The 25,496-nt window shown below is 42.5% G+C and overlaps 1 protein-coding gene across 1 annotated transcript in view; it reads left to right on the top strand.

The window, feature by feature from the left end:
* The window catches only part of LOC109883925 (cell adhesion molecule 2), a 505,186-nt gene that overhangs the window by 418,329 nt on the left and 61,361 nt on the right, over positions 1-25,496 (top strand). The window contains exons 6-8 of the mRNA XM_031807555.1: positions 11,751-11,912; positions 12,090-12,180; positions 15,671-15,849. Coding sequence (XP_031663415.1) covers positions 11,751-11,912; positions 12,090-12,180; positions 15,671-15,849 — 432 coding nt within the window. The remainder of the gene's footprint in view (positions 1-11,750; positions 11,913-12,089; positions 12,181-15,670; positions 15,850-25,496) is intronic.

Here is a 25,496-nt window from a genome sequence, read left to right as displayed (position 1 = left end):
TACAGAATTACAGATTTACAGATTTACATGTTACAGATTTACAGATTTACAGAAATTCAGATTTACAGATTTACAGATTTACAGATTTACAGATTTACAGATTTACATGTTACAGATTTACAGATTTACAGATTACATATTTACAGATTACATATTTACAGATTACAGATTACAGATTACAGATTTACAGATTACAGATTACAGATTACAGATTACAGATTACAGATTACAGATTTACAGATTACAGATTACATATTTACAGATTACAAAAAAGACTTGAACTGTAATCCTTTATGTTACCATCAAAAATATTGTAATCGGATTAAAGCTACTTTTTATACTTTTTATAAAACTAGATGATAACTTCCAGTGGTACTTTTAAATCCAGAATGGACGTTTGCCCAAAAAAGGATTTGACACCTTTCTGCTTTCTATAATAACATTCAAATCAACATTGAAAAGAGGTGCAAATGTTTTTCTGCCTGAGCGAGTCGGACCCCCAGTCGGAGTCTGTTATGACGAGGGTGGGTAAAGGGCAGGATGTCTATTGTCACGCCCTGACCGTAGAGATCTTTTTATTCTCTATGTTTGGTTGGTCAGGGTGTGACTCGGGTGGGAAACTCTATGTTGTATGTTTTGGCCGGGTATGGTTTTCAATCAGGGAACGCTGTCTATCATTGTAGAACACAGTACAGTAAAGTATCTACTAGCACAACACAGTATAACACAGTACAGTACTGTATCTACTAGAGAACACAGTAGAACACAGTACAGTAAAGTATCTACTACAGAACACAGTACAGTACTGTATCTGCTAGAGAATACAGTAGAACACAGTACAGTACTGTATCTGCTAGAGAACACAGTAGAACACAGTACAGTACTGTATCTACTAGAGAACACAGTAGAACACAGTTGAACACAGTAGAGTAAAGTATCTGCTAGAGAACACAGTAGAACACAGTTGAACACAGTAGAGTAAAGTATCTGCTAGAGAACACAGTAGAACACAGTTGAACACAGTAGAGTAAAGTATCTGCTAGAGAACACAGTACAGTATAGTATCTGTTAGAGAACACAGTACAGTAGAGTATATGTTAGAGAACACAGTAGAACACAGTACAGTAAAGTTTCTATTAGAGAACACAGTAGAACACAGTACAGTAACGTGTCTGCTAGATAACACAGTAGAACACAGTACAGTAGAGTATCTGTTAGAGAACACAGCAGAACACAGTAGGACACAGTAGAACACAGTACAGTAAAGTATCTGTTAGAGAACACAGTAGAACACAGTACAGTAGAGTATCTGTTAGAGAACACAGCAGAACACAGTGGAACACAGTACAGTACTGTATCAGCTAGAGAACACAGTAGGACACAGTACAGTACTGTATCAGCTAGAGAACACAGTAGGACACAGTACAGTACTGTATCTACTAGAGAACACAGTAGAACACAGTACAGTACTGTATCTACTAGAGAACACAGTACAACACAGTACAGTACTGTATCTACTAGAGAACACTGTAGAACACAGGACAGTAAAGTATCCATGTTCATCTACTGGTTTCTACCAGACTCCTGTCTCATTGTGGTGGCTGGGATCACTGTCTCAGTTGGCTCTGTTCTGGTTTCTACCAGACTCCTGTGTCATTGTGGTGGCTGGGATCACTGTCTCAGTTGGCTCTGTTCTGGTTTCTACCAGACTCCTGTGTCATTGTGGTGGCTGGGATCACTGTCTCAGTTGGATCTGTTCTGGTTTCTACCAGATTCCTGTCTCAGTTGGATCTGTTCTGGTTTCTACCAGACTCCTGTCTCAGTTGGCTCTGTTCTGGTTTCTACCAGACTCCTGTCTCAGTTGGTACTGTTCTGGTTTCTACCAGACTCCTGTCTCAGTTGGATCTGTTCTGGTTTCTACCAGACTCCTGTCTCAGTTGGCACTGTTCTGGTTTCTACCAGACTCCTGTCTCATTGTGGTGGCTGGGATCACTGTCTCAGTTTGCTCTGTTCTGGTTTCTACCAGACTCCTGTCTCATTGTGGTGTCTGGGATCACTGTCTCAGTTGGCTCTGTTCTGGTTTTTCTGCGGCGAGACCCGAAGGTGGAGGCTCCAAGTCAATCAGATGAGGACTCATTATCATCAGCAACATCGATTTCAGGCCCAATATCCGATCCTCCATCCGACTCCAGCTCATCTAAATCCTGCAGCTGTCAGATTGGGGATAAAGAGCCCAAGATCACTGATGGTATCTGAGTATGACAACATGTTAGATCTTGTCTGTTTTGGGATGTTGATACTGATACTATCAGTCTGGTGTTAGAGAGGACAGATCGTTAAGGCCTTGATTAGGCTAATAAGGAGAGGAGAGGAGAGGAGAGGAGAGGAGAGGAGAGGAGAGGAGAGGAGAGGAGAGGAGAGGAGAGGAGAGGAGAGGAGAGGAGAGGAGAGGGGAGGAGAGGAGAGGAGAGGGGAGGAGAGGAGAGGAGAGGAGAGGAGAGGAGAGGAGAGGAGAGGAGAGGAGAGGAGAGGAGAGGAGAGGAGAGGAGAGGAGAGGAGAGGAGAGGGGAGGAGAGGAGAGGAGAGGAGAGGAGAGGAGAGGAGAGGAGAGGGAGAGGAGAGGAGAGGAGAGGAGAGGAGAGGAGAGGGGAGGAGAGGAGGAGAGGAGAGGGGAGGAGAGGAGAGGAGAGGAGAGGAGAGGAGAGGAGAGGAGAGGAGAGGAGAGGAGAGGAGAGGAGAGGAGAGGAGAGGAGAGGAGAGGGGAGGAGGAGGAGAGGAGAGGAGAGGAGAGGAGAGGAGAGGAGAGGAGAGGAGAGGAGAGGAGAGGAGAGGAGAGGAGAGGAGAGGAGAGGAGAGGAGAGGAGAGGAGAGGAGAGGAGAGGAGAGGAGAGGAGAGGAGAGGAGAGGAGAGGAGAGGAGAGGAGAGGAGAGGATGTTTATCATCACCTGAACAAGACAATCCAAATAGTCTCTGGATCCGAATTGCTCCCTCTGGGTCCTGGTCAAACATATAGGGAATAGGGGCAGCAGGTAGTGGTTAGCCTCTTGTGACGAGCAATCCCGGATCCAGGATCGTAATCATAGCCTCAAATGCATTAGCATAACGCAGCGGACATAAATACCCCTATAAACTTTCCTATTCATGAAAATCGCAAATGAAATGAAATAAATATATTCAAACACAAGCTTAGCCTTTTGTTAACAACACTGTCATCTCAGATTTTCAAAATATGCATTACAGCCAACACTAGACAAGCATTTGTGTAAGTTTATCATGGCATAATGCTATGTTAGGCTCTGCTGGCAGCAGGCAACATTTTCACGAAAATAAGAAAAGCAACCAAATTAAATAATTTACCTTTGAAGAACTTCAGATGCTTTCACTCAGGAGACTCCCAGTTAGATAGCAAATGTTCCTTTTTTCCAAAAATATTATTTTTTTAGGCGAAATAGCTCCCGTTTCTTCATCATGCATGGCTGAGAAATCGACCGGAAAATGCTGCAACTATAACGCCAAACTTTTTTCATAATTTGCTCCATAATATCGACAGAAACATGGCAAACGTTGTTTAGGATCCATCCTCAAGGTGTTTTTAACATATATATTCAATAATATATCCGTCAAGGCAATTGGTTTCTCATAAGAAGCGATTGGAAAAATGGCTACCTCAGTATTTTACGCAAGATTTTCTGTGGGAGACACCATGTGACCACTTGCTATATATGGTCCCTTACGGCTATTCTTCAATAGAAATGCGTAAAAAGACGTCACAATGCTGTAAACACCTTGGGGAATACGTGGAAAACGTAAGCTTATTCGTAGCTCATTCACAGCCATATAAGGAGTCATTGGCATGAGGCGGTTTCAAAAAATGCGGCACTTCCTGGTTGGATTTTTATCTGGGTTTCGCCTGTAACATCAGTTCTGTGGCACTCACAGACAATATCTTTGCAGTTTTGGAAACGTCAGAGTGTTTTCTATCCAAAGCTGTCAATTATATGCATAGTCGAACATCTTTTTTTAAACGGGAACGTTTTTCATCCAAAAATCTTAATAGCGCCCCCTAATGCATAACTGGTTAAAGTGTAGGGGCGGCAGGTAGCGTTGGACTTTTAACCAAAAGGTTGCAAGATTGAATCCCCGAGCTGACAAGGTACAAATCTGTCGTTCTGCCCCTGAACAAGGCAGTCTGTTCCTAGGCCGTCATTGAAAAAATAGAATTTGTTTTGACTTGCCTAGTAAAATAAAGGTAAAATAAAACCAATAGGGTGCCATGCAGGACAGAGTCTCTTTAAATCAAACTACAAGGGATGAATACACACACACAACACCCAGCAGAGGTCTCAGTCGTACAGCAGAGGTCAGTCAGAGGTCAGTCAGAGGTCTCAGTCATACAGCAGAGGTCAGTCAGAGTTCAGTCAGAGGTCAGTCAGAGGTCTCAGTCGTACAGCAGAGGTCAGTCAGAGGTCAGTCAGAGGTCTCAGTCATACAGCAGAGGTCAGTCAGAGGTCTCAGTCATACAGCAGAGGTCAGTCAGAGTTCAGTCAGAGGTCAGTCAGAGGTCTCAGTCATACAGCAGAGGTCAGTCAGAGTTCAGTCAGAGGTCAGTCAGAGGTCAGTCAGAGGTCTCAGTCATACAGCATAGGTCAGTCAGAGTTCAGTCAGAGGTCAGTCAGAGGTCTCAGTCATACAGCAGAGGTCAGTCAGAGTTCAGTCAGAGGTCAGTCAGAGGTCTCAGTCATACAGCAGAGATCTCAGTCGTACAGCAGAGGTCAGTCAGAGGTCAGTCAGAGGTCTCAGTCATACAGCAGAGATCTCAGTCATACAGCAGAGGTCAGTCAGAGGTCAGTCAGAGGTCAGTCAGAGGTCAGTCAGAGGTCAGTCAAAGGTCAGTCAGAGGTCAGTCAGAGGTCTCAGTCATACAGCATAGGTCAGTCAGAGTTCAGTCAGAGGTCAGTCAGAGGTCTCAGTCATACAGCAGAGGTCAGTCAGAGTTCAGTCAGAGGTCAGTCAGAGGTCTCAGTCATAAAGCAGAGTTCAGTCAGAGGTCTCAGTCATACAGCAGAGGTCAGTCAGAGGTCAGTCAGAGGTCAGTCAGAGGTCAGTCAGAGGTCAGTCAGAGCTCTCATCAGAACAACAGAAGTGTTGTTTTCTTCCAATTTAATTGTTTAATCCCTTTCTTTCCTCTCCTCATCCCTCTCTTTCCTCTCCTCATCCCTCTCTTTCCTCTCCTCATCCCCCTCTTTCCTCTCCTCATCCCCCTCTTTCCTCTCCTCATCCCTCTCTTTCCTCTCCTCATCCCTCTCTTTCCTCTCCTCATCCCCCTCTTTCCTCTCCTCATCCCCCTCTTGCCTTTCCTCTCCTCATCCCTCTCTTTCCTCTCCTCATCCCTCTCTTTCCTCTCATCATCCCTTTCTTTCCTCTCCTCATCCCCCTCTTGCCTTTCCTCTCCTCATCCCTCTCTTTCCTCTCCTCATCCCTCTCTTTCCTCTCCTCATCCCCCTCTTTCCTTTCCTCTCCTCATCCCTCTCTTTCCTCTCCTCATCCCTCTCTTTCCTCTCCTCATCCACCTCTTGCCTTTCCGCTCCTCATCCCTCTCTTTCCTCTCCTCATCCCTCTCTTTCCTCTCCTCATCCCCCTCTTTCCTTTCCTCTCCTCATCCCTCTCTTTCCTCTCCTCATCCCTCTCTTTTCTCTCATCATCCCTCTCTTTCCTGTCCTTATCCCTCTCTTTCCTTTCCCTTCCTCATCCCTCTCTTTCCTCTCCTCATCGCTCTCTTTCTTCTCCTCATCCATCTGTCGCTGATAACAAGCTTCAGTTACCATTTGTGTGAATGTCAGACACTCTTACCAACTGACTAAGTGTGTTTATTTGTGTGCTTATCCTGAATAAAGTGTTTACTTTCCCTCTCCTTCCCTTCCTCCTGTCTTCTCATCCATACTACCCAATGGGGATAAGACGCCGACAGCTCTGCAACTCTCTTTTCTCTCATTCTCTCTCTCTCTCTCTCATTCTCTCTCTCATTCTCTCTCCCATTCTCTCTCTCCCTCCCTCCCTCTCTCCCTCCCTCCCTCTCTCCCTCCCTCCCTCTCTGTCTGTCTGTCTGTCTGTCTGTCTGTCTGTCTGTCTGTCTGTCTGTCTGTCTGTCTGTCTGTCTGTCTGTCTGTCTGTCTGTCTGTCTGTCTGTCTGTCTGTCTGTCTGTCTGTCTCTCTCTCTCTCTCTCTCTCTCTGTCTGTCTGTCTCTCTGTCTCTCTCTCTGTCTCTCTCTCTCTCTATGTCTCTCTGTCTCTCTCTCTATCTCTGTCTCTCTCTCTCTCTCTCTCTCTCTCTCTCTCCCTCTCTCGCTCCTCTGCTTTTCTAAATCAGGTGTTCTGCATGCTTAGTCACTTCCTGTTGAGGCTCAGAGCCTGCCCCCCCCCCCCCCCCCGAGACCAGGTGATTGACAGCTCTGCTGCGTTAACAACGTCTGGAAAGACTGGAGGGGGGAGGGGGGCGATAGGCTGAAGGAGATGGGGTAGAAAAATGAGAAAGAGGGAGAAAGAGAGAGAGAGTGGAGCGATCAATCAAAAAGTTGGGTTTGTACAAAGTCAGATCCAGCCGTGGTGGAAAGAACTTAAGTATAAAATACTTTGAAGTGGTTTTGCTATGAAAATGATGATAAAGGTAATTGAGATTCAACTATGATGGTGATACGATAGGGATTACAGTTATCATCATGAATATTAAGGCTATACGCACTACATGTTACACACATAGACACTCAAACATGCAAATTGGCAGAGTTATTATTTATTTAGACATCACACATTATAGTCTTACTCTTATACAGACATCATACACACTCTCATTATATCACATCCAATATAACACACATCAACCTACTGAGATCTATTACACATATAGAGACTGCCACTAAATCACATCCAATATAACACACATCAACCTACTGAGATCTATTACACATATAGACACTGTTACTAAATCACATCCAATATAACACACATCAACCTACTGAGATCTATTACACATATAGAGACTGCCACTAAATCACATCCAATATAACACACATCAACCTACTGAGATCTATTACACATATAGACACTGTTACTAAATCACATCCAATATAACACAACCTACTGAGATCTACTACAGATATAGACACTGTTACTAAATCACATCCAATATAACACACATCAACCTACTGAGATCTACTACACATATAGACACTGTTACTAAATCACATCCAATATAACACAACCTAGTGAGATTTACTACACAAAAAGACACTGTCACTAAATCACATCCAATATAACACAACCTACTGAGATCTACTACACAAAAAGACACTGTCACTAAATCACATCCAATATAACACAACCTCCTGAGATCTACTACACAAAAAGACACTGTCACTAAATCACATCCAATATAACAAAACATCCTGAGATCTACTACACAAAAAGACACGGTCACTAAATCACATCCAATATAACACAACCTCATGAGATCTACTACACAAAAAGACACTGTCACTAAATCACATCCAATATAACACAACCTCCTGAGATCTACTACACACATAATATCTTGACAACATGTTTTACCATCTGTGGCTCACAGGCAACAACCAAGGGAGTAAAACATACTGCTAGAACCTATTTCTTGAATTCTAAATATCAGACATTTGAAATCTCATTATACCTCTTATGGCAGTAACTTTACAAGCACTAATTATGGTCAATAGTATCTAGTTATAGTAAGGGGTGAAATAAGTATAGCCTGTTATGGTCTAGTTATAGTTAGGGGTGAAATAAGTATAGCCAGTTATGGTCTAGTTACAGTAAGGGGTGAAATAAGTATAGCCAGTTATAGTAAGGGGTGAAATAAGTATAGCCAGTTATGGTCTAGTTATAGTAAGGGATGAAATAAGTATAGCCAGTTATGGTCTAGTTATAGTAAGGGGTGAAATAAGTATAGCCAGTTATGGTCTAGTTATAGTAAGGGGTGAAATAAGTATAGCCAGTTATGGTCTAGTTATAGTAAGGGGTGAAATAAGTATAGCCAGTTATGGTCTAGTTATAGTAAGGGGTGAAATAAGTATAGCCAGTTATGGTCTAGTTATAGTAAGGGGTGAAATAAGTATAGCCAGTTATGGTCTAGTTATAGTAAGGGGTGAAATAAGTATAGCCAGTTATAGTAAGGGGTGAAATAAGTATAGCCTGTTATAGTAAGGGGTGAAATAAGTATAGCCAGTTATGGTCTAGTTATAGTAAGGGGTGAAATAAGTATAGCCAGTTATGGTCTAGTTATAGTAAGGGGTGAAATAAGTATAGCCAGTTATGGTCTAGTTATAGTAAGGGGTGAAATAAGTATAGCCAGTTATGGTCTAGTTATAGTAAGGGGTGAAATAAGTATAGCCAGTTATAGTCTAGTTATAGTAAGGGGTGAAATAAGTATAGCCAGTTATGGTCTAGTTATGGTAAGGGATGAAATAAGTATAGCCAGTTATAGTAAGGGGTGAAATAAGTATAGCCTGTTATGGTCTAGTTATAGTAAGGGATGAAATAAGTATAGCCAGTTATGGTCTAGTTATGGTAAGGGGTGAAATAAGTATAGCCAGTTATGGTCTAGTTATAGTAAGGGGTGAAATAAGTATAGCCAGTTATGGTCTAGTTATGGTAAGGGATGAAATAAGTATAGCCAGTTATAGTAAGGGGTGAAATAAGTATAGCCTGTTATGGTCTAGTTATGGTAAGGGGTGAAATAAGTATAGCCAGTTATGGTCTAGTTATGGTAAGGGATGAAATAAGTATAGCCAGTTATGGTCTAGTTATAGTAAGGGGTGAAATAAGTATAGCCAGTTATAGCAAGGGGTGAAATAAGTATAGCCAGTTATAGTAAGGGGTGAAATAAGTATAGCCTGTTATGGTCTAGTTATGGTAAGGGATGAAATAAGTATAGCCAGTTATGGTCTAGTTATAGTAAGGGGTGAAATAAGTATAGCCAGTTATGGTCTAGTTATAGTAAGGGGTGAAATAAGTATAGCCAGTTATGGTCTAGTTATAGTAAGGGGTGAAATAAGTATAGCCAGTTATGGTCTAGTTATAGTAAGGGGTGAAATAAGTATAGCCAGTTATAGTCTAGTTATAGTAAGGGGTGAAATAAGTATAGCCAGTTATGGTCTAGTTATGGTAAGGGATGAAATAAGTATAGCCAGTTATAGTAAGGGGTGAAATAAGTATAGCCTGTTATGGTCTAGTTATAGTAAGGGATGAAATAAGTATAGCCAGTTATGGTCTAGTTATGGTAAGGGGTGAAATAAGTATAGCCAGTTATGGTCTAGTTATAGTAAGGGGTGAAATAAGTATAGCCAGTTATGGTCTAGTTATGGTAAGGGATGAAATAAGTATAGCCAGTTATAGTAAGGGGTGAAATAAGTATAGCCTGTTATGGTCTAGTTATGGTAAGGGGTGAAATAAGTATAGCCAGTTATGGTCTAGTTATGGTAAGGGATGAAATAAGTATAGCCAGTTATGGTCTAGTTATAGTAAGGGGTGAAATAAGTATAGCCAGTTATAGCAAGGGGTGAAATAAGTATAGCCAGTTATAGTAAGGGGTGAAATAAGTATAGCCTGTTATGGTCTAGTTATGGTAAGGGATGAAATAAGTATAGCCAGTTATGGTCTAGTTATAGTAAGGGGTGAAATAAGTATAGCCAGTTATGGTCTAGTTATAGTAAGGGGTGAAATAAGTATAGCCAGTTATGGTCTAGTTATAGTAAGGGGTGAAATAAGTATAGCCAGTTATGGTCTAGTTATAGTAAGGGGTGAAATAAGTATAGCCAGTTATGGTCTAGTTATAGTAAGGGGTGAAATAAGTATAGCCAGTTATGGTCTAGTTATAGTAAGGGGTGAAATAAGTATAGCCAGTTATGGTCTAGTTATAGTAAGGGGTGAAATAAGTATAGCCAGTTATAGTCTAGTTATAGTAAGGGGTGAAATAAGTATAGCCAGTTATAGTCTAGTTATAGTAAGGGGTGAAATAAGTATAGCCAGTTATGGTCTAGTTATAGTAAGGGGTGAAATAAGTATAGCCAGTTATGGTCTAGTTATAGTAAGGGGTGAAATAAGTATAGCCATAAAATATATATACCAATTTATTGAACTTACAGGCAACAAATGATCAAATCATTACAGTGGGAGACTATAACAGAGTGTTAAGTACCTCAATGGACCGTAAAGGTAATCGCTCCACAAACTATCATCACAAATATTATGAACACATTAGAAATAGTGGATATTTGGAGACTAAAAAACCCTGACCTAGTGAGATATACAGTATATCACAAAAGTGAGTACACCCCTCACATTTTTGTAAATATTTGAGTATATCTTTTCATGTGACCACACTGAAGAAATGACACTTTGCTGCAATGTAAAGTAGTGAGTGTACAGCTTGTATAACAGTGTACATTTGCTGTCCCCTCAAAATAACTCAACACACAGCCATTAATGTCTAAACCGCTGGCAACCAAAGTGAGTATACCCCTAAGTGAAAATGTCAAGGGAAATCCATGATCTAATAGAACAGGTAGACAGCAATAAAAACGATACTGCAGAGATACAAAATAATTTGGAGGAAAAACAAAAGGAACTTGAGGAACTTATTATTAAATTCACACAATTCTTCCTGAATCTCCAACACAGGAACGCTAACAAAAAGAATTTGCAGAAACTCCTTACTGAAGATAGAGTCATCTATGATTATCAAAATGATATTTTTAAAGAGGAAGATAGATATTATAAGCAGATGTTGTCTTTTCCTTCTCATACTCACTCAATGAATTTCGAATTGTATGGAATTCTTTCCAAATAAAAGTAAAACGTAGAGAAAGATCAGTGCCAAATGAGAGAGTATTAAATCCTTTCAGTCTGGAAAAACCCAGGGCTTGATGACATACCGGTAGAGGTATATCAAGTCTTTTTTGATATACAGTGGGGCAAAAAAGTATTTAGTCAGCCACCAATTGTGCAAGTTCTCCCACTTAAAAAGATGAGAGAGGCCTGTAATTTTCATCATAGGTACACTTCAACTATGACAGACAAAATGAGAAAAAAATCCAGAAAATCACATTGTAGGATTTTTTTATGAATTTATTTGCAAATTATGGTGGAAAATAAGTATTTGGTCACCTACAAACAAGCAAGATTTCTGGCTCTCACAAACCTCTACTCTACTACTCAGATAATCAGACACTCAGACACTCGGACACTCAGGACACTCAGACACTCAGACACTCAGATACTCAGACACTCAGATACTCAGACACTCCCCATGGTGTACTGTTTGTTTTTGTGGTGAAGATGAGTCTGATCTGAGTCTGATCTGATCTGATGAGTTGTCAGTGTTTTACCAGAGAGGACAGGTATTTCTGTGTCTGAGTGAAATAGACTTTCTGTTTGTCTGTTTGTCTGAAGCATCGAAGTTGAATGTCTTCTTTGAGATGGTAATGTTATACTGAAATAAAGTGACATTCTATGATTGTGTTGTATTTGAAGCGAGGAACGGACTCACACTATCGTGACGAGGCAGCTCTGTCTGCGAAATGAAGTCAGTATCACCCTCTGCCTGAGACAGTTCATCCTCTTGGTCAAATTGGTTAGTGTTGGTTTCCTGAGCAGGAGGCCAGGATTCAAAATCCTACCTGTGATTAATGTTGTTTTAACCCACCAATGCTGTGTGTTTCAGGTGCCAAGGAGGTGAATGCCAGTGGAAAGACCTTCACAGTGACCAGTTCTCTACAGCTGCTAGTTGACAGGGACGATGATGGGGCAGCGTACACCTGTAAAGTAGACCATGTCGCACTGTTACAGACACCACAACAGACTACTGAAGTACTGGAGGTGCACTGTGAGTATAACACACACACACACACTAGAGGTTTCACTGGGAGTCCTGGGACTATAGTACAGCTCTCTGTCTCCAAACAGATACACACTGTCAGATATACACACATGCAATCACACATTTTTTTCTAAATATTCCCCAAAAAATAAATGAAAGCATTTTCTGTCTGTATTTCTCCAGATGCTCCTCGTGTGTTGATCACCCAGTCGTTGACGTTCCCTCAGGAGGGTCAGTACCTGAAGCTGGAGTGTGTCTCCAAGGGAAACCCATCGTAAGGCAGTCCTCCATGCAACCATCCGTGCTCATAAAAAGCCATTAAGTTTTGTTTGTATACCTCCTATAAATATAGTATAATAATAGTATATAACCTCATGAAGCTGGTTGAGAGAATGCCAAGAGTTTGCAAAGCTGTCATCAAGGCAACAGGTGGCTATACTTTGAAGAAGCTCAAATATAAAAATTAATTTGATTTTTTAAACACTTTTTTGGTTACTACATGATTCCATATGTGTTATTTCATAGTTTTGATGTCTTCACTATTATTCTACAATGTAGAAAATAGTACAAAATAAAGAAAAACCCTTGAATTAGTAGGTGTTCTAACATTTTTGAATGGTAGTGTCACAGTGTATTTAATTGTTTTTAGAATAAGGCTGTAACAAAAACTGGGAAAAGTCAGGGGGTCTGAAAACAAAACAAATTTTTTCCTCATCAATCTAAACACATAAAGACAAAAAGCAAAAACAGTTTTTTTAAAATACAAAAAATAAAATGTTTATATTTTATATTTACATTTAGTTTCCTTTGTTATGAGACTCAAAATTGAGCTCAGAAGCATCCTGTTTCCATTGATCATCCTTGAGAATATTTCACTTATAATTCACTATCACAAATTCCTTTAGAAGCTTCTTAAAGACTAATTGACATCATTGAGTCAATTGGAGGTGTACCTGTGGATGTATTTCAAGGCCTACCTTCAAACTCAGTCCATCTTTGCTTGACATCATAGGAAAATCAAAAGAAATCAGCCAAGACCTTGGAAAAAAAATTGTAGACCTCCACAACTCTGGTTCATCCTTGGGAGCAATTTCCAAATGCCTGAAGGTACCACGTTCAGCTGTACAAACAATAGTACGCAAGTATAAACACCATGGGACCATGCAGCCGTCATACCGCTCAGGAAGGAGACGCGTTCTGTCTCCTAGAGATGAACATACTTTGGTGCTAAAAGTGCAAATCAATCCCAGAAGAACAGCGAAGGACCTTGTGAAGATGCTGGAGGAAACAGGTACAAAAGTGTCTATATCCACAGTGAAATGAGTCCTATATTGACATAACCTGAAAGGCCGCTCAGCAAGGAAGAAGCCACTGCTCCAAGAGCGCCATTAAAAAGCCAGACTTCGGTTTGCAACTGCACATGGGGACAAAGATCGTACTTTTTGGAGAAATGTTCGTGATCTGATGAAACAAAACAGAGCTGTTTGGCCATAATGACCATCGTAATGTTTGGAGGAAAAAGTGGGGGTGGCTTGCAAGCCGAAGAACACCATCCCAAACGTGAAGCACGGGGGTGGCAGCATCATGTTGTGGGGGTGCTTTGCTGCAGGAGGGACTGGTGCACTTCACAAAAAATATGGCATCATAAGGATGGAAAATTACGTGTATATATTGAAGCAACATCTCAAGACATCAGTCAGGAAGTTAAAGCTTGGTCGCAAATGTGTCTTCCAAATCGGACAATGACACCAAGCATACTTCCAAAGTTGTGGCAAAATGGCTTAAGGACAACAAAGTCAAGGTATTGGAGTGGTCATCACAAAGCCCTGACCTCAATCCTATAGAAAATGTGTGGGAAAAACTGAAAAAGCGTGTGCGAGCAAGGAGGCCAACAAACCTGACTCAGTTACACCAGCTCTGTCAGGAGGAATGGGCCAAAATTTACCCAACTTATTGTGGGAAGCTTGTGGAAGGCAACCCGAAACGTTTGACCCAAGTTAAACAATTTAAAGGCAATGCTACCAAATACTAATTGAGTGTATGTAAACTTTTGACCCACTGGGAATGTGATGAAAGAAATAAAAGCTGAAATTAATCATTCTCTTTACTATTATTCTGACATTTCACATTCTTAAAAAAAAGTGGTGATTCTAACTGACCTGAAACAGGGATTTTGTAGTAGTCAGGAATGTCAAGAATTGTGAAAAAACTGAGTTGAAATATATTTGGCTAAGGTGTATGTAAACTTCCGACTTCAACTGTATATAAAAAATGGTGGTTTGGTGCAAACAAGAAAAAATCCACTACGAGGTATTGAACCTAAATGACGAGGTATTGACGAGGTATTGAACCTAAATGACGAGGTATTGACGAGGTATTGAACCTAAATGACGAGGTATTGAACCTAAATGACGAGGTATTGAACCTAAATGACGAGGTATTGACGAGGTATTGAACCTAAATGGCGAGGTATTGACGAGGTATTGAACCTAAATGACGAGGTATTGACGAGGTATTGAACCTAAATGACGAGGTATTGAACCTAAATGACGAGGTATTGAACCTAAACGACGAGGTATTGAACCTAAATGACAAGGTATTGAACCTAAATGACGAGGTATTGAACCTAAATGACGAGGTATTGAACCTAAATGGCGAGGTATTCAACCTAAATGACGAGGTATTGAACCTAAATGGCGAGGTATTCAACCTAAATGACGAGGTATTGAACCTAAATGACGAGGTATTGACGAGGTATTGACGAGGTATTGAACCTAAATGACGAGGTATTGAACCTAAATGACGAGGTATTGACGAGGTATTGAACCTAAATAACAAGGTATTGAACCGAAATGACGAGGTATTGAACCTAAATGACGAGGTATTGAACCTAAATGGCGAGGTATTGAACCTAAATGGCGAGGTATTGAACCTAAATGACGAGGTATTGAACCTTAACCTAATAGGTTTACAAGGACGTTTACGTCAACATTTGGAAGACTAATTAGCAAAAATCATCTGGCAAATGTGAACATTTCACGGTGTCTAAGGTCTGACTCGCTTCTGTCTTTTTCTCACCCATTCTACCCCGTCTTCCTGCCTCTCCTTTTCCTCATCTCCCTCCCCCTCCCCCTCCCCCTCCTCCTCCTCATCTCCCTCCCTCTCCCCTGTCTTCCCCTACTTATCTCCCCGCTATACCCCCTCCCTTCCCCCTCCCCTCTCTATCTCTATCTCCCTTCCCCCTCCCTCTTCCTTCTCTTCTCTTCCCCTCCCCTCCCCCTTCCTTCCCTATCACCCGCCCCCTCACTCTCCCCTCTCTTCCCTCTCCCCTCCCTTCCCACTTCCCTCCTTATCTCCCTCCCCAACCCTCTCACCTCTCTTCTCCCTGCCCATCTCCCTCCACCTCCCTCTCCCCTCTCTTCTCCCTGCACATCTCCCTCCCCCTCCCTCTCCCCTCTCTCCCCACTCCCTATCTCCCTCCCTCTCCCCTCTCTTCTCCCTGCCCATCTCCCTCCACCTCCCTCTCCCCTCTCTTCTCACTCCCTATCGCCCTCCCCACTCCCTATCTCCCTCCCTCTCCCCTCTCTTCTCCCTGCTCATCTCCCTCCCCTCCTCTCCCCTCTCTTCCCACTCCCTATCTCCCTCCCTCTCCCCTCTCTGCCCCTTCCTTCCTTCTCTTTATTTCCCCTCAACCCCACCCACCTCTCTCCCCTTCTCTAACCCCCCCCCCCCCCCCCCCCCCCCCCCTCCACTCCCACCCCAAGGCCAGACCCTGTGTTGTGGACTAAGGATGGAGGAGAGCTACCAGACCTGGAGAGAATGATCGTACAGGGAAGAGAACTCACCTTTTCCGCCCTTAACAAGACAGACAATGGCACCTACCGCTGTGTGGCCTCCAACCACCTAGGCACCAGCAGTGCAGAATACATACTCTACGTCTACGGTAAGAGAGCCTAATTATGTGAACAAAGAAAACGAAGGACCTTGTTGAGGGTGTATGAAACAGGGCCAGGGACAGAGAAGAGAAGAGAAGAAGCTAGGTCTGGTTTGGATGAATAGTTCATAAACAGTTTCTTCCAGTTCAATAATATATACTGTATATCAGAACCTCTTACAGCCATCAGATAAATAAGAGATTAGACCAAGAGAGTGGAGAACACCAAGAAGAGGGTAAACACTCATATTCTCTTCTAAAAAATGTATTTTAAATGTCTTATTATAATATTAGGGTCCTTTTCAGAATTGTCCATCTTTCCTCTCAAATTAGATACATTAAATTGATAATGACATCTTACGTCCATGTATCTGTCTATGAATTTGAGATGTTTACAATTGTCCAACCACATACCTTAGGTGTTTATCAAAACAAAGGCAGTGAGCCTTCAAAGTTATCATACCCCTTGACTTTTTCCAGCCTGAATTTTAAATTGAGTACATTTCAATTGTTTTTCACTGGCCTACATACAATACCCCATAATGTCAAAGTGAAATGATGTACATTTCAATTGTTTTTCACTGGCCTACATACAATACCCCATAATGTCAAAGTGAAATGATGTACATTTCAATTGTTTTTCACTGGCCTACATACAATACCCCATAATGTCAAAGTGAAATGATGTACATTTCAATTGTTTTTCACTGGCCTACATACAATACCCCATAATGTCAAAGTGAAATGATGTACATTTCAATTGTTTTTCACTGGCCTACATACAATGCCCCATAATGACATCACAATGCCCCATAATGACATCACAATGCCCCATAATGACATCACAATGCCCCATAATGACATCACAATACCCCATAATGTCAAAGTGAAATTAGGTTTTTAGATATGGTTGAAAATGTATTAAAGATGAAATATCTTGGTTCAATAAGTATTCGACTCCTTTGCTATGGCCTATATAAATGGTCTTAGGACTAGGCTGCTTTTTTTCTCCACTACCTGCCTGAATGACATGCCCAATGTAACTCAGACCCTGGAGCCCAATGTAACTCAGACCCTGGAGCCCAATGTAACTCAGACCCTGGAGCCCAATGTAACTCAGACCCTGGAGCCCAATGTAACTCAGACCCTGGAGCCCAAAGTAACTCAGACCCTGGAGCCCAAAGTAACTCAGACCCTGGAGCCCAAAGTAACTCAGACCCTGAAGCCCAAAGTAACTCAGACCCTGGAGCCCAAAGTAACTCAGACCCTGAAGCCCAAAGTAACTCAGACCCTGAAGCCCAAAGTAACTCAGACCCTGAAGCCCAAAGTAACTCAGACCCTGGAGCCCAAAGTAACTCAGACCCTGGAGCCCAAAGTAACTCAGACCTTGGAGCCCAAAGTAACTCAGACCCTGGAGCCCAAAGTAACTCAGACCCTGGAGCCCAAAGTAACTCAGACCCTGGAGCCCAAAGTAACTCAGACCCTGGAGCCCAAAGTAACTCAGACCCTGGAGCCCAAAGTAACTCATACCCTGGAGCCCAAAGTAACTCAGGCCCTGAAGCCAGGATATGCATATAATGGTACCATTGGAAAGAAAATACTTTGAAGTTTGTAGAAATGTTAAAATAATGTAGGAGAATATTACACAATAGATAGTATAGTAGTTAATGATAGTTGTTGAAAATTCAAAGAAAAAACAACCAGCATTTTGTTTGGAGAGTCCATCCTCTTAGAAATGCAAGAGAAAGGTCATATCCCTGGATGCAATTCCTATGGCTTCCACAGGGTGTCAGCAGTCTATGTTCAAGGTTTCAGGCATGTAACTTCAAAAACATGTTTGCTCGCGCCATGAAGACATTACACACCTGCTAAAATCGCTTTCCTATTGAACATACCTCTTTCCGTAAGAAATATTATTGTTTGATTACATTTTAGGATATCTGAGGAGTAAATAGAAATGTATTTTGCCTCGTTGAAACAAAGTCCTTTCTCTGCAAATTGAACAAATGGATTACTCAAATCAATGGAGCCAACTAAATAGACTTTTTGAGATATAAAGAAGGATTTTATCTAACAAAACAACACTACATGTTATAGCTGGGACCCTTTGGATGACAAATCAGAGGAAGATTTTCAAAAAGTAAGTTAATATTTTATCGTTGTATGTGATTGTATGAAACCTGTGCCGGTGGAAAAATATTTTGATGTGGGGCGCCGTCCTCAAACAATCACATGGCATGTTTTCACTGTAGTGGCTACTGTAAATCAGACAGTGCAGTTAGATTAACAAGAATTTAAGCTTTCAGCCGATATAAGAGACTTATATGTACCTAATTGTTTAATATCCATAATTTCTATGATAATTTATTTGAATTGCGCGCCCTCCAGTTTCACAGGAAGTTGGCACGCTAGCGGGACACCGATCCTTAATTAACAAGTCACATAATAAGTTGCAGGGACTCACTCTGTGTGCAATAATAGCGTTTAACATGATTTTTGAACGACTACCTCATCTCTGTATCCCACACATACAATAAGCTGTAAGGTCACTCAGTTGAGCAGGGAATTTCAAGCACAGATTCAACCACAAAGACCAGGGAGGTTTTCGAATGCCTCACACCTATTGGTAGAAAAAAATATCCAGACATTGAATGTCCTTTTGAGCATAGTGAAGTTATTAATTACACTTCGGATGCTGTATTGCCGGAGAGGAAGGAAACCGCTCAGGGATTTCACCATGAGGCCAATGGTGACTTTAAAACAGTAACAGAGTTTAATGGCTGTGATAGGAGAAAACTGAGGATGGATCAACAACATTGTAGTTACTCTACAATACTCCACAACATAATTGACGGAGTGAAAAGAAGGAAGCCTGTACAGAATAAAAATATTCCAAAACATGCATCCTGTTTGCAATAAGGAACTAAAGTAAACCTGCTCCCAAAAAATATTTATGTCCTAAATACAAAGCATTATGTTTGGGACAAATCCAACACAACACATCACTGAGTACCACTCTTCATATTTTCAAGCATGGTGGTGTCTGCATCATGTTGTGGGTATGTTTGTCATCGGCAGGACTAGAGAATAGAGTTAAGCACAGGAAAAATTCTAGAAGAAACCCTGGTTCAGTCTGCTTTCCAACAGACACTGGGAGATGAATTCCCCTTTCAGCAGGACAATAACATAAAACAGATGGCCAAATCTACACTGGAGTTCTTGGTCACCTCCCTGGCCCTCCTCCCCCTATTGTTCAGTTTGACTGGGAAGAGTCTAGGTGATTCCAAACTTCTTCCAAATAAGAATGATGGAGGCCACTGTGTTCTTGGGGACCTTCGATTCTGCAGAAATGTTTTGGTACCCTTCCCCAGATCTGTACCTCGACACAGTCCTGTCTCGGAGCTCTACGGACAAATGGCCCAACGTTGTCCGGGTTAGGGCTTGGCCGGGGTAGGCCGTTATTGTAAATAATAATTTGTTTTTAACTGACTTGCCTAGTTAAATAAAGGGTCAATAAAATACATTTTAAAAAATTATATCAAATATATTTAAATTTGTTTAACACTTTTTTTTGGTTACTACATGATTCCATATGTGTTATTTCATAGTTTTGATGTCTTCACTATTGTTCTACAATGTAGGAAATAGTACAAATAAAGAAAAGTCCTTGAATGAGTCAGTGTGTCCAAACTGTTGACTGGTTCTGTAGATCTAAATGAACTGGAAAGAGAGAGGGAGAAAGGATAGAGGATGGTGTTAAAGGTTTCCATTCTGTGATATAATAATATTATTAATCAAGACACAGTTGAGACATTCCTTCTCTTTTCCCTAAGACACTAGTGATAAATGTCCAGTATTGACGCTACTGTAATGATGCCTCAAGCGCTGCGATGCCTTAAAGAAAGCACATCAAATCAAATGTATTTATATAGCCCTTCGTACATCAGCTGATATCTCAAAGTGCTGTACAGAAACCCAGCCTAAAACCCCAAACAGCAAGCAATGCAGGTGTAGAAGCACGGTGGCTAGGAAAAACTCCCTAGATAGAAAGGCCAAAACCTAGGAAGAAACCTAGAGAGGAACCAGGCTATGAGGGGTGGCCAGTCCTCTTCTGGCTGTGCCGGGTGGAGATTATAACAGAACATGGCCAAGATGGCCACATGTTTGGTGTTTCTGTCAGCAGTATTACTGTCTTTTCCTCTTCAGAGTCATGGGCCCAGTTAGATCCTATGCTTCTGACAATGACCTTAACCTAATGCTTTTGGGAAACCGGGCCCAGGAGAGTACTGGGGGAGCTGGAGCGTAGTATAAGTGGGGTGGAGGCTTATCTGGCGGGGCTGTAAACTCATCTATTTAAAATACACAAAAGGGGCACTGTTGAGATGAATACTCCCAGCTCCTTCTTTGGGTTGATGAATACTCCCAGCTCCTTCTTCTTTGGGTTGGTGAATACTCCCAGCTCCTTCTTCTTTGGGTTGATGAATACTCCCAGCTCCTTCTTCTTTGGGTTGGTGAATACTCCCAGCTCCTTCTTCTTTGGGTTGATGAATACTCCCAGCTCCTTCTTCTTTGGGTTGGTGAATACTCCCAGCTCCTTCTTCTTTGGGTTGATGAATACTCCCAGCTCCTTCTTCTTTGGGTTGGTGAATACTCCCAGCTCCTTCTTCTTTGGGTTGATGAATACTCCCAGCTCCTTCTTCTTTGGGTTGATGAATACTCCCAGCTCCTTCTTCTTTGGGTTGGTGAATACTCCCAGCTCCTTCTTCTTTGGGTTGATGAATACTCCCAGCTCCTTCTTCTTTGGGTTGGTGAATACTCCCAGCTCATTCTTTGGGTTGATGAATACTCCCAGCTCCTTCTTTGGGTTGGTGAATACTCCCAGCTCCTTCTTTGGGTTGGTGAATACTCCCAGCTCATTCTTTGGGTTGATGAATACTCCCAGCTCCTTCTTCTTTGGGTTGACAAAACAGAGGGAAACCAAGACAATCCATTGCTTATATTTGTCTGACGGGTGTGTAACTTCTGTTGAGGAGGAGATGAGGGAGTCTGATGGGTGTGTAACTTCTGTTGAGGGGGACAGAGGAGGGAGTCTGATGGGTGTGTAACAAGATGGCGCCGGAGGAGATGGTCTCCTTACCAATTGTGCTATTATTGTGATTTGATTTGAACTTCTGTTGAGGGGGAGAGATGAGGGAGTCTGATGGGTCGATGGTCTGCCTGTGGACTTTTATAAAAAGGTTCATGGAATCATTGGACAGGACTTGTTTTGCGTGAGTGTGTCGGGAAAGGGGAGTTGTCGCTAAACTGTCAGCGGGCGGCTTTGACTCTCCTGACCAAAAAAGGGGACTTGAGCGACCTAAAGAACTGGAGGCCTGTGGCATTGCTCTGTGTGGACTATCAGGTCCTCGCTAACAGACTCAAGTCTGGACTCTAATGTACAAAATGACCGAACGTACCGTGTACCAGGACACTCAATCATAGACAATCTGTTCGTAATCAGGGACAGACTGGACCCGTCGAGGCTTTTGACTATGAATTTTGGACTGGTTTCCTTGGACCAGGATATGGGTAGGACGGGACATTCGTCAGGGCTGTCCTCTATCAGGGCAGCTATACACCCTATTGAGCTTTCTTGGCCTGCTACGCAGGAATCTGCAGGGAGTGTGTGAGCCAGGCATAGGGTTGGGGACGAGCCAGGCATAGGGTTGGGGACAGCATACGCTGATGACCGCCTCAGTGTTGTTTAGGGATGGGCTCTGGGCCCTAGAGAATAGTTTGAGGGTGTAATATGGGTTGTCTTCAGCTGAGTTGTGGCTGGAGGGAACAAGCATGTGCTCTGTTGAGGCGAGCTGGCAGTTTAGCATATCACCCAGCAGCATACCACCCTGCTGGCTTTCCTCTGAAGCTAAGCAGGGTTGGTCCTGGTCGGTCCCTCTGGTCTAACGAGACCCCAGGGAAGTGAAGGGGACATTGCCGTATGAAGGGTGTCTTATTTTGGATGGGACGTTTAAACAGGCTTCCTGACTCTCTGTGGTCAATAAAAATCTCATTGCACTAAGAGTAGGGGTGTTAACTCCAGTGTCCTGGCTAAATTTCCAAACTGGACCCTTGATCCATCATGGCCAACTTATCATCCACCTCGTTCCGAAACGGCATTGATCACTCCTCACCTCTCCACCTGATAGCTGATGTGTGGTGAGTGCTCAGATGTGTGTCACACATTGGTGGTGGACGAGGTGAGGATTCCCCTTTACTATGTAAAGTGTATTTTGCTACAAATCAGCAAAATATGTGTACGCGGCCAATGAAAATTGAATTGTTGTGGATTTTGGGGTGGGACGCAATTCCCTTTTTATGGGTATGAGTGGATCCCCGTGAATTCCTGCCAAGGCAGCAGATACTCTTCCTGGGGTTTATTATGGATCCCCATTAGCTCCTGTCAAGGCAGCAGCTACTCTTCCTGGGGTTTATTATGGATCCCCATTAGTTCCTGCCAAGGCAGCAGCTACTCTTCCTGGGGTTTATTATGGATCCCCATTAGTTCCTGTCAAGGCAGCAGCTAGAGATATACCTGCTGGAACGCGTGCTATGGTTGGGTGCTGCTATGGTGACCAGCGAGCAGAGATAAGATGGAACTTTACCTGGCAGGGTCTTGTAGATGACCTGGAGCCAGTGGGTTTGGCAACGAGTATGAAGCGAGGGCCAGCCAACGAGAGCGTACACGTCGCAGTGGTGGGTAATATATGGGGCTTTGGTGACAAAACGGATGGCACTGTGATAGACTGCAACCAATTTGTTGAGTAGGGTGTTGGAGGCTATTTTGTAAATGACATCGCCAAAGTCGAGGATCGGTAAGATGGTCAGTTTTACGAGGGTATGTTTGGCAGCATGAGTGAAGGATGCTTTGTTGCATAATAGGAAGCCAATTCTAGATTTAACTTTGGATTGGAGATGTTTTATGTGAGTCTGGAAGGAGAGTTTACAGTCTAAACAGACATCTAGGTATTTGTAGTTGTCAACATATTGTCACGAACCGGCTCAAAGCCCATAACAAAGGGAGACAACGTGGAGATAAGGAGTAACAAAACATATTTTTATTCAATAAAGTTAACTAAGTACAATATACAATGGTGTGTGTAATCAGTAATCAGTAGTGTAAGTGAGTGTTTTGCATGCAGACACCTTGATAGTTTTTGTGTTTCTTGGTGGTTTTTGGTTGTTTGCTTTGGCACCTTTCAACACCCTGCATTATCACATTCATGCATGCAAAACACTCACTTACACTACTGATTACTGATTACACACAACATTGTATATTGTACTTAGTTAACTTTATTGAATAAAAATATGTTTTGTTACTCCTTATCTCCACGTTGTCTCCTTTTTGTTATGGGCTTTGATCTGTTTTTAGCCACCCCGTGCGTTTCCGTCGGTAGATTAGTGGGGTTCCGTGTGGTAGAGGGGACCAATCCAATTGTCAAAATAGTTATAGTTATAGTGGCCCAAGAAGATTGTTCGATAGACCTGTTCAGATAGCAGCCGATATGCTCAAGACAGCTAACGATTAGCGGGCCGCAGTTAGCAGATGGGCGTTCAGGTTACTTCGCGATGGAATAACTCCCTCGGGCAGATGACGTCGGTAGTCCAGTCCTGAAGGCCCGGTGGGGCTCCGCATCGGCAGTTTATTGGCAGTAAAACGGATCCGGATAGGTGATTGTAGCCCAGGAGTGGCTGATGGAACTCTTCAGCTGGCTAGCTCCGGGATAATTGGTGTTTGCTCCGGAATTGACGTTAGCCAATAGTCACTCGGATAGCAGCTAGTTAGCTGCAAGATCAAGGTGTAAATGTCCAGAGCTTGCGGTAGAAATCCGGGGATATGGATAGAAAATAGGTCCGGTATGTTCTGGTCTGAGTTGCGTTGTACAAAACTGGCGATAGCTTTTGGAGCTAAAGGAAGGCTGATGACCGCTAGCCGTGGTTAGCTGAATATTAACGTTAGCTAGTGAGCTGGCTAACTTCTGGCTAGCTTCTGTTGTGGATTTCGGATACGAGGTGAATAATAGAATAAAACAGATCCACATTTGGTGAGGAGAGTGTTTTGAAGTTGAGTTTTTAGAAAGAAATATATAGAAAAAGATATGCGAAGTAAAAGATAAAAAGATATAAAATATATATACACGGGACAAGACGAGGACAAAGGACGTCTGACTGCTACGCCATCTTGGAAAAAGAAGCATTGGACGTTTTTGAAAAAGGTGGTATTTTGAGTTTTACATTGATTTTACAATAGGACAGGGCCTTGGTGAAACAGAGAACTGGCAATATAATGGTCAGGAAAAACCAACTTGGAGTATTGAGGCGTATGAGGCCCACAATTCCATTGCTCTGATCCTTGAAGGTATAGATACGACCCACTCACCGTACCCCCAAACACCCTCACCCTCGTATACCTCTTTATGGTGGGATACTTCATTCTCCGTGTCCACTGAACTGATTCAGAACATCGTTCCATACCGAGCATGAATTCTGTTCCTCCCCCTAACACCAACACCTCGTCCAGATCCTAGCGCCGTAGACGCCAAAACAAACTGCTGTATTATGTGCAACATTTATTTAACGTTATTAATTTTTATGTTGACCAGTAACAACCTGCCATTTACACACCTCTTTTGAAGAGAGATTGGTGACACCAACACCCGGGGAAGAGAGCACTGCACTAGGATTTATGCTTCGACCAGAACCACCAATCCACTTCATTATTTACAGGGCCTTCAGTAAATATTCATACCCCTCCACATTTGTTTGTGTTACAGCCTGAATACAACATAGAATTTTGTCCCACTCATCTACTCACAATACCCCATAATGACATCACAATACCCCATAATAACATCACAATACCCCATAATGACATCACAATACCCTATAATGACATACCCCATAATGACATCACAATACCCTATAATGACATACCCAACAACTACCTAATACACACAAATCTAAAGGGGTGAATGAGAATATGTACATACAGTATAAGTATCTGGATGAGTGATGGCCGAGCGGCATAGGCAAGATGCAATAGATGGTATAGAGTACAGGATATACATATGAGAGGAGTAATGTAAGATTTGAAAACAATATTAAAGTGGCATTGTTTAAAGTGACCAGTGATCCATTTATTAAAGTGGCCAGTGATATGAGTCTATGTAGGCAACAGCCTCTCTGAGTTAGTGATTGCTGTTTAAGAGTCTGGTGGCCTTGAGATAGAAGCTGTTCTTCAGTCTCTCGGTCCCTGCTTTGATGCACCTGTACTGACCTCGCCTTCTGGATGATAGCGGGGTGAACAGGCAGTGGCTTGGGTGGTTGTTGTCTTTGATGACTTTTTGGCCTTCCTGTGACATCGGGTGGTGTAGGTGTCATGGAGGGCAGGTAGTTTGCTCCCGGTGATGCGTTGTGCAGACCGTACCACCCTCTGGAGAGCCTTGCGGTTGAGGGCGGTGCAGTTGACGTACGAGGCTGTGATATAGCTCGACAGGATGCTCTCAATTGTGCATCTGTAAAAGTTTGTCGGGTTTTGGATGACAAGCCAAATTTCTTCGGCCTCCTGAGGTTGAAGAGGCGCTGCTGCTCCTTCTTCACCACCCTGTCTGTGAGGG

The sequence above is a fragment of the Oncorhynchus kisutch genome, linkage group LG28 (assembly GCF_002021735.2).
Source record: "Oncorhynchus kisutch isolate 150728-3 linkage group LG28, Okis_V2, whole genome shotgun sequence".
Classification (NCBI taxonomy): domain Eukaryota; kingdom Metazoa; phylum Chordata; class Actinopteri; order Salmoniformes; family Salmonidae; genus Oncorhynchus; species Oncorhynchus kisutch.
This window is presented reverse-complemented; position numbering and strand designations above follow the sequence as displayed.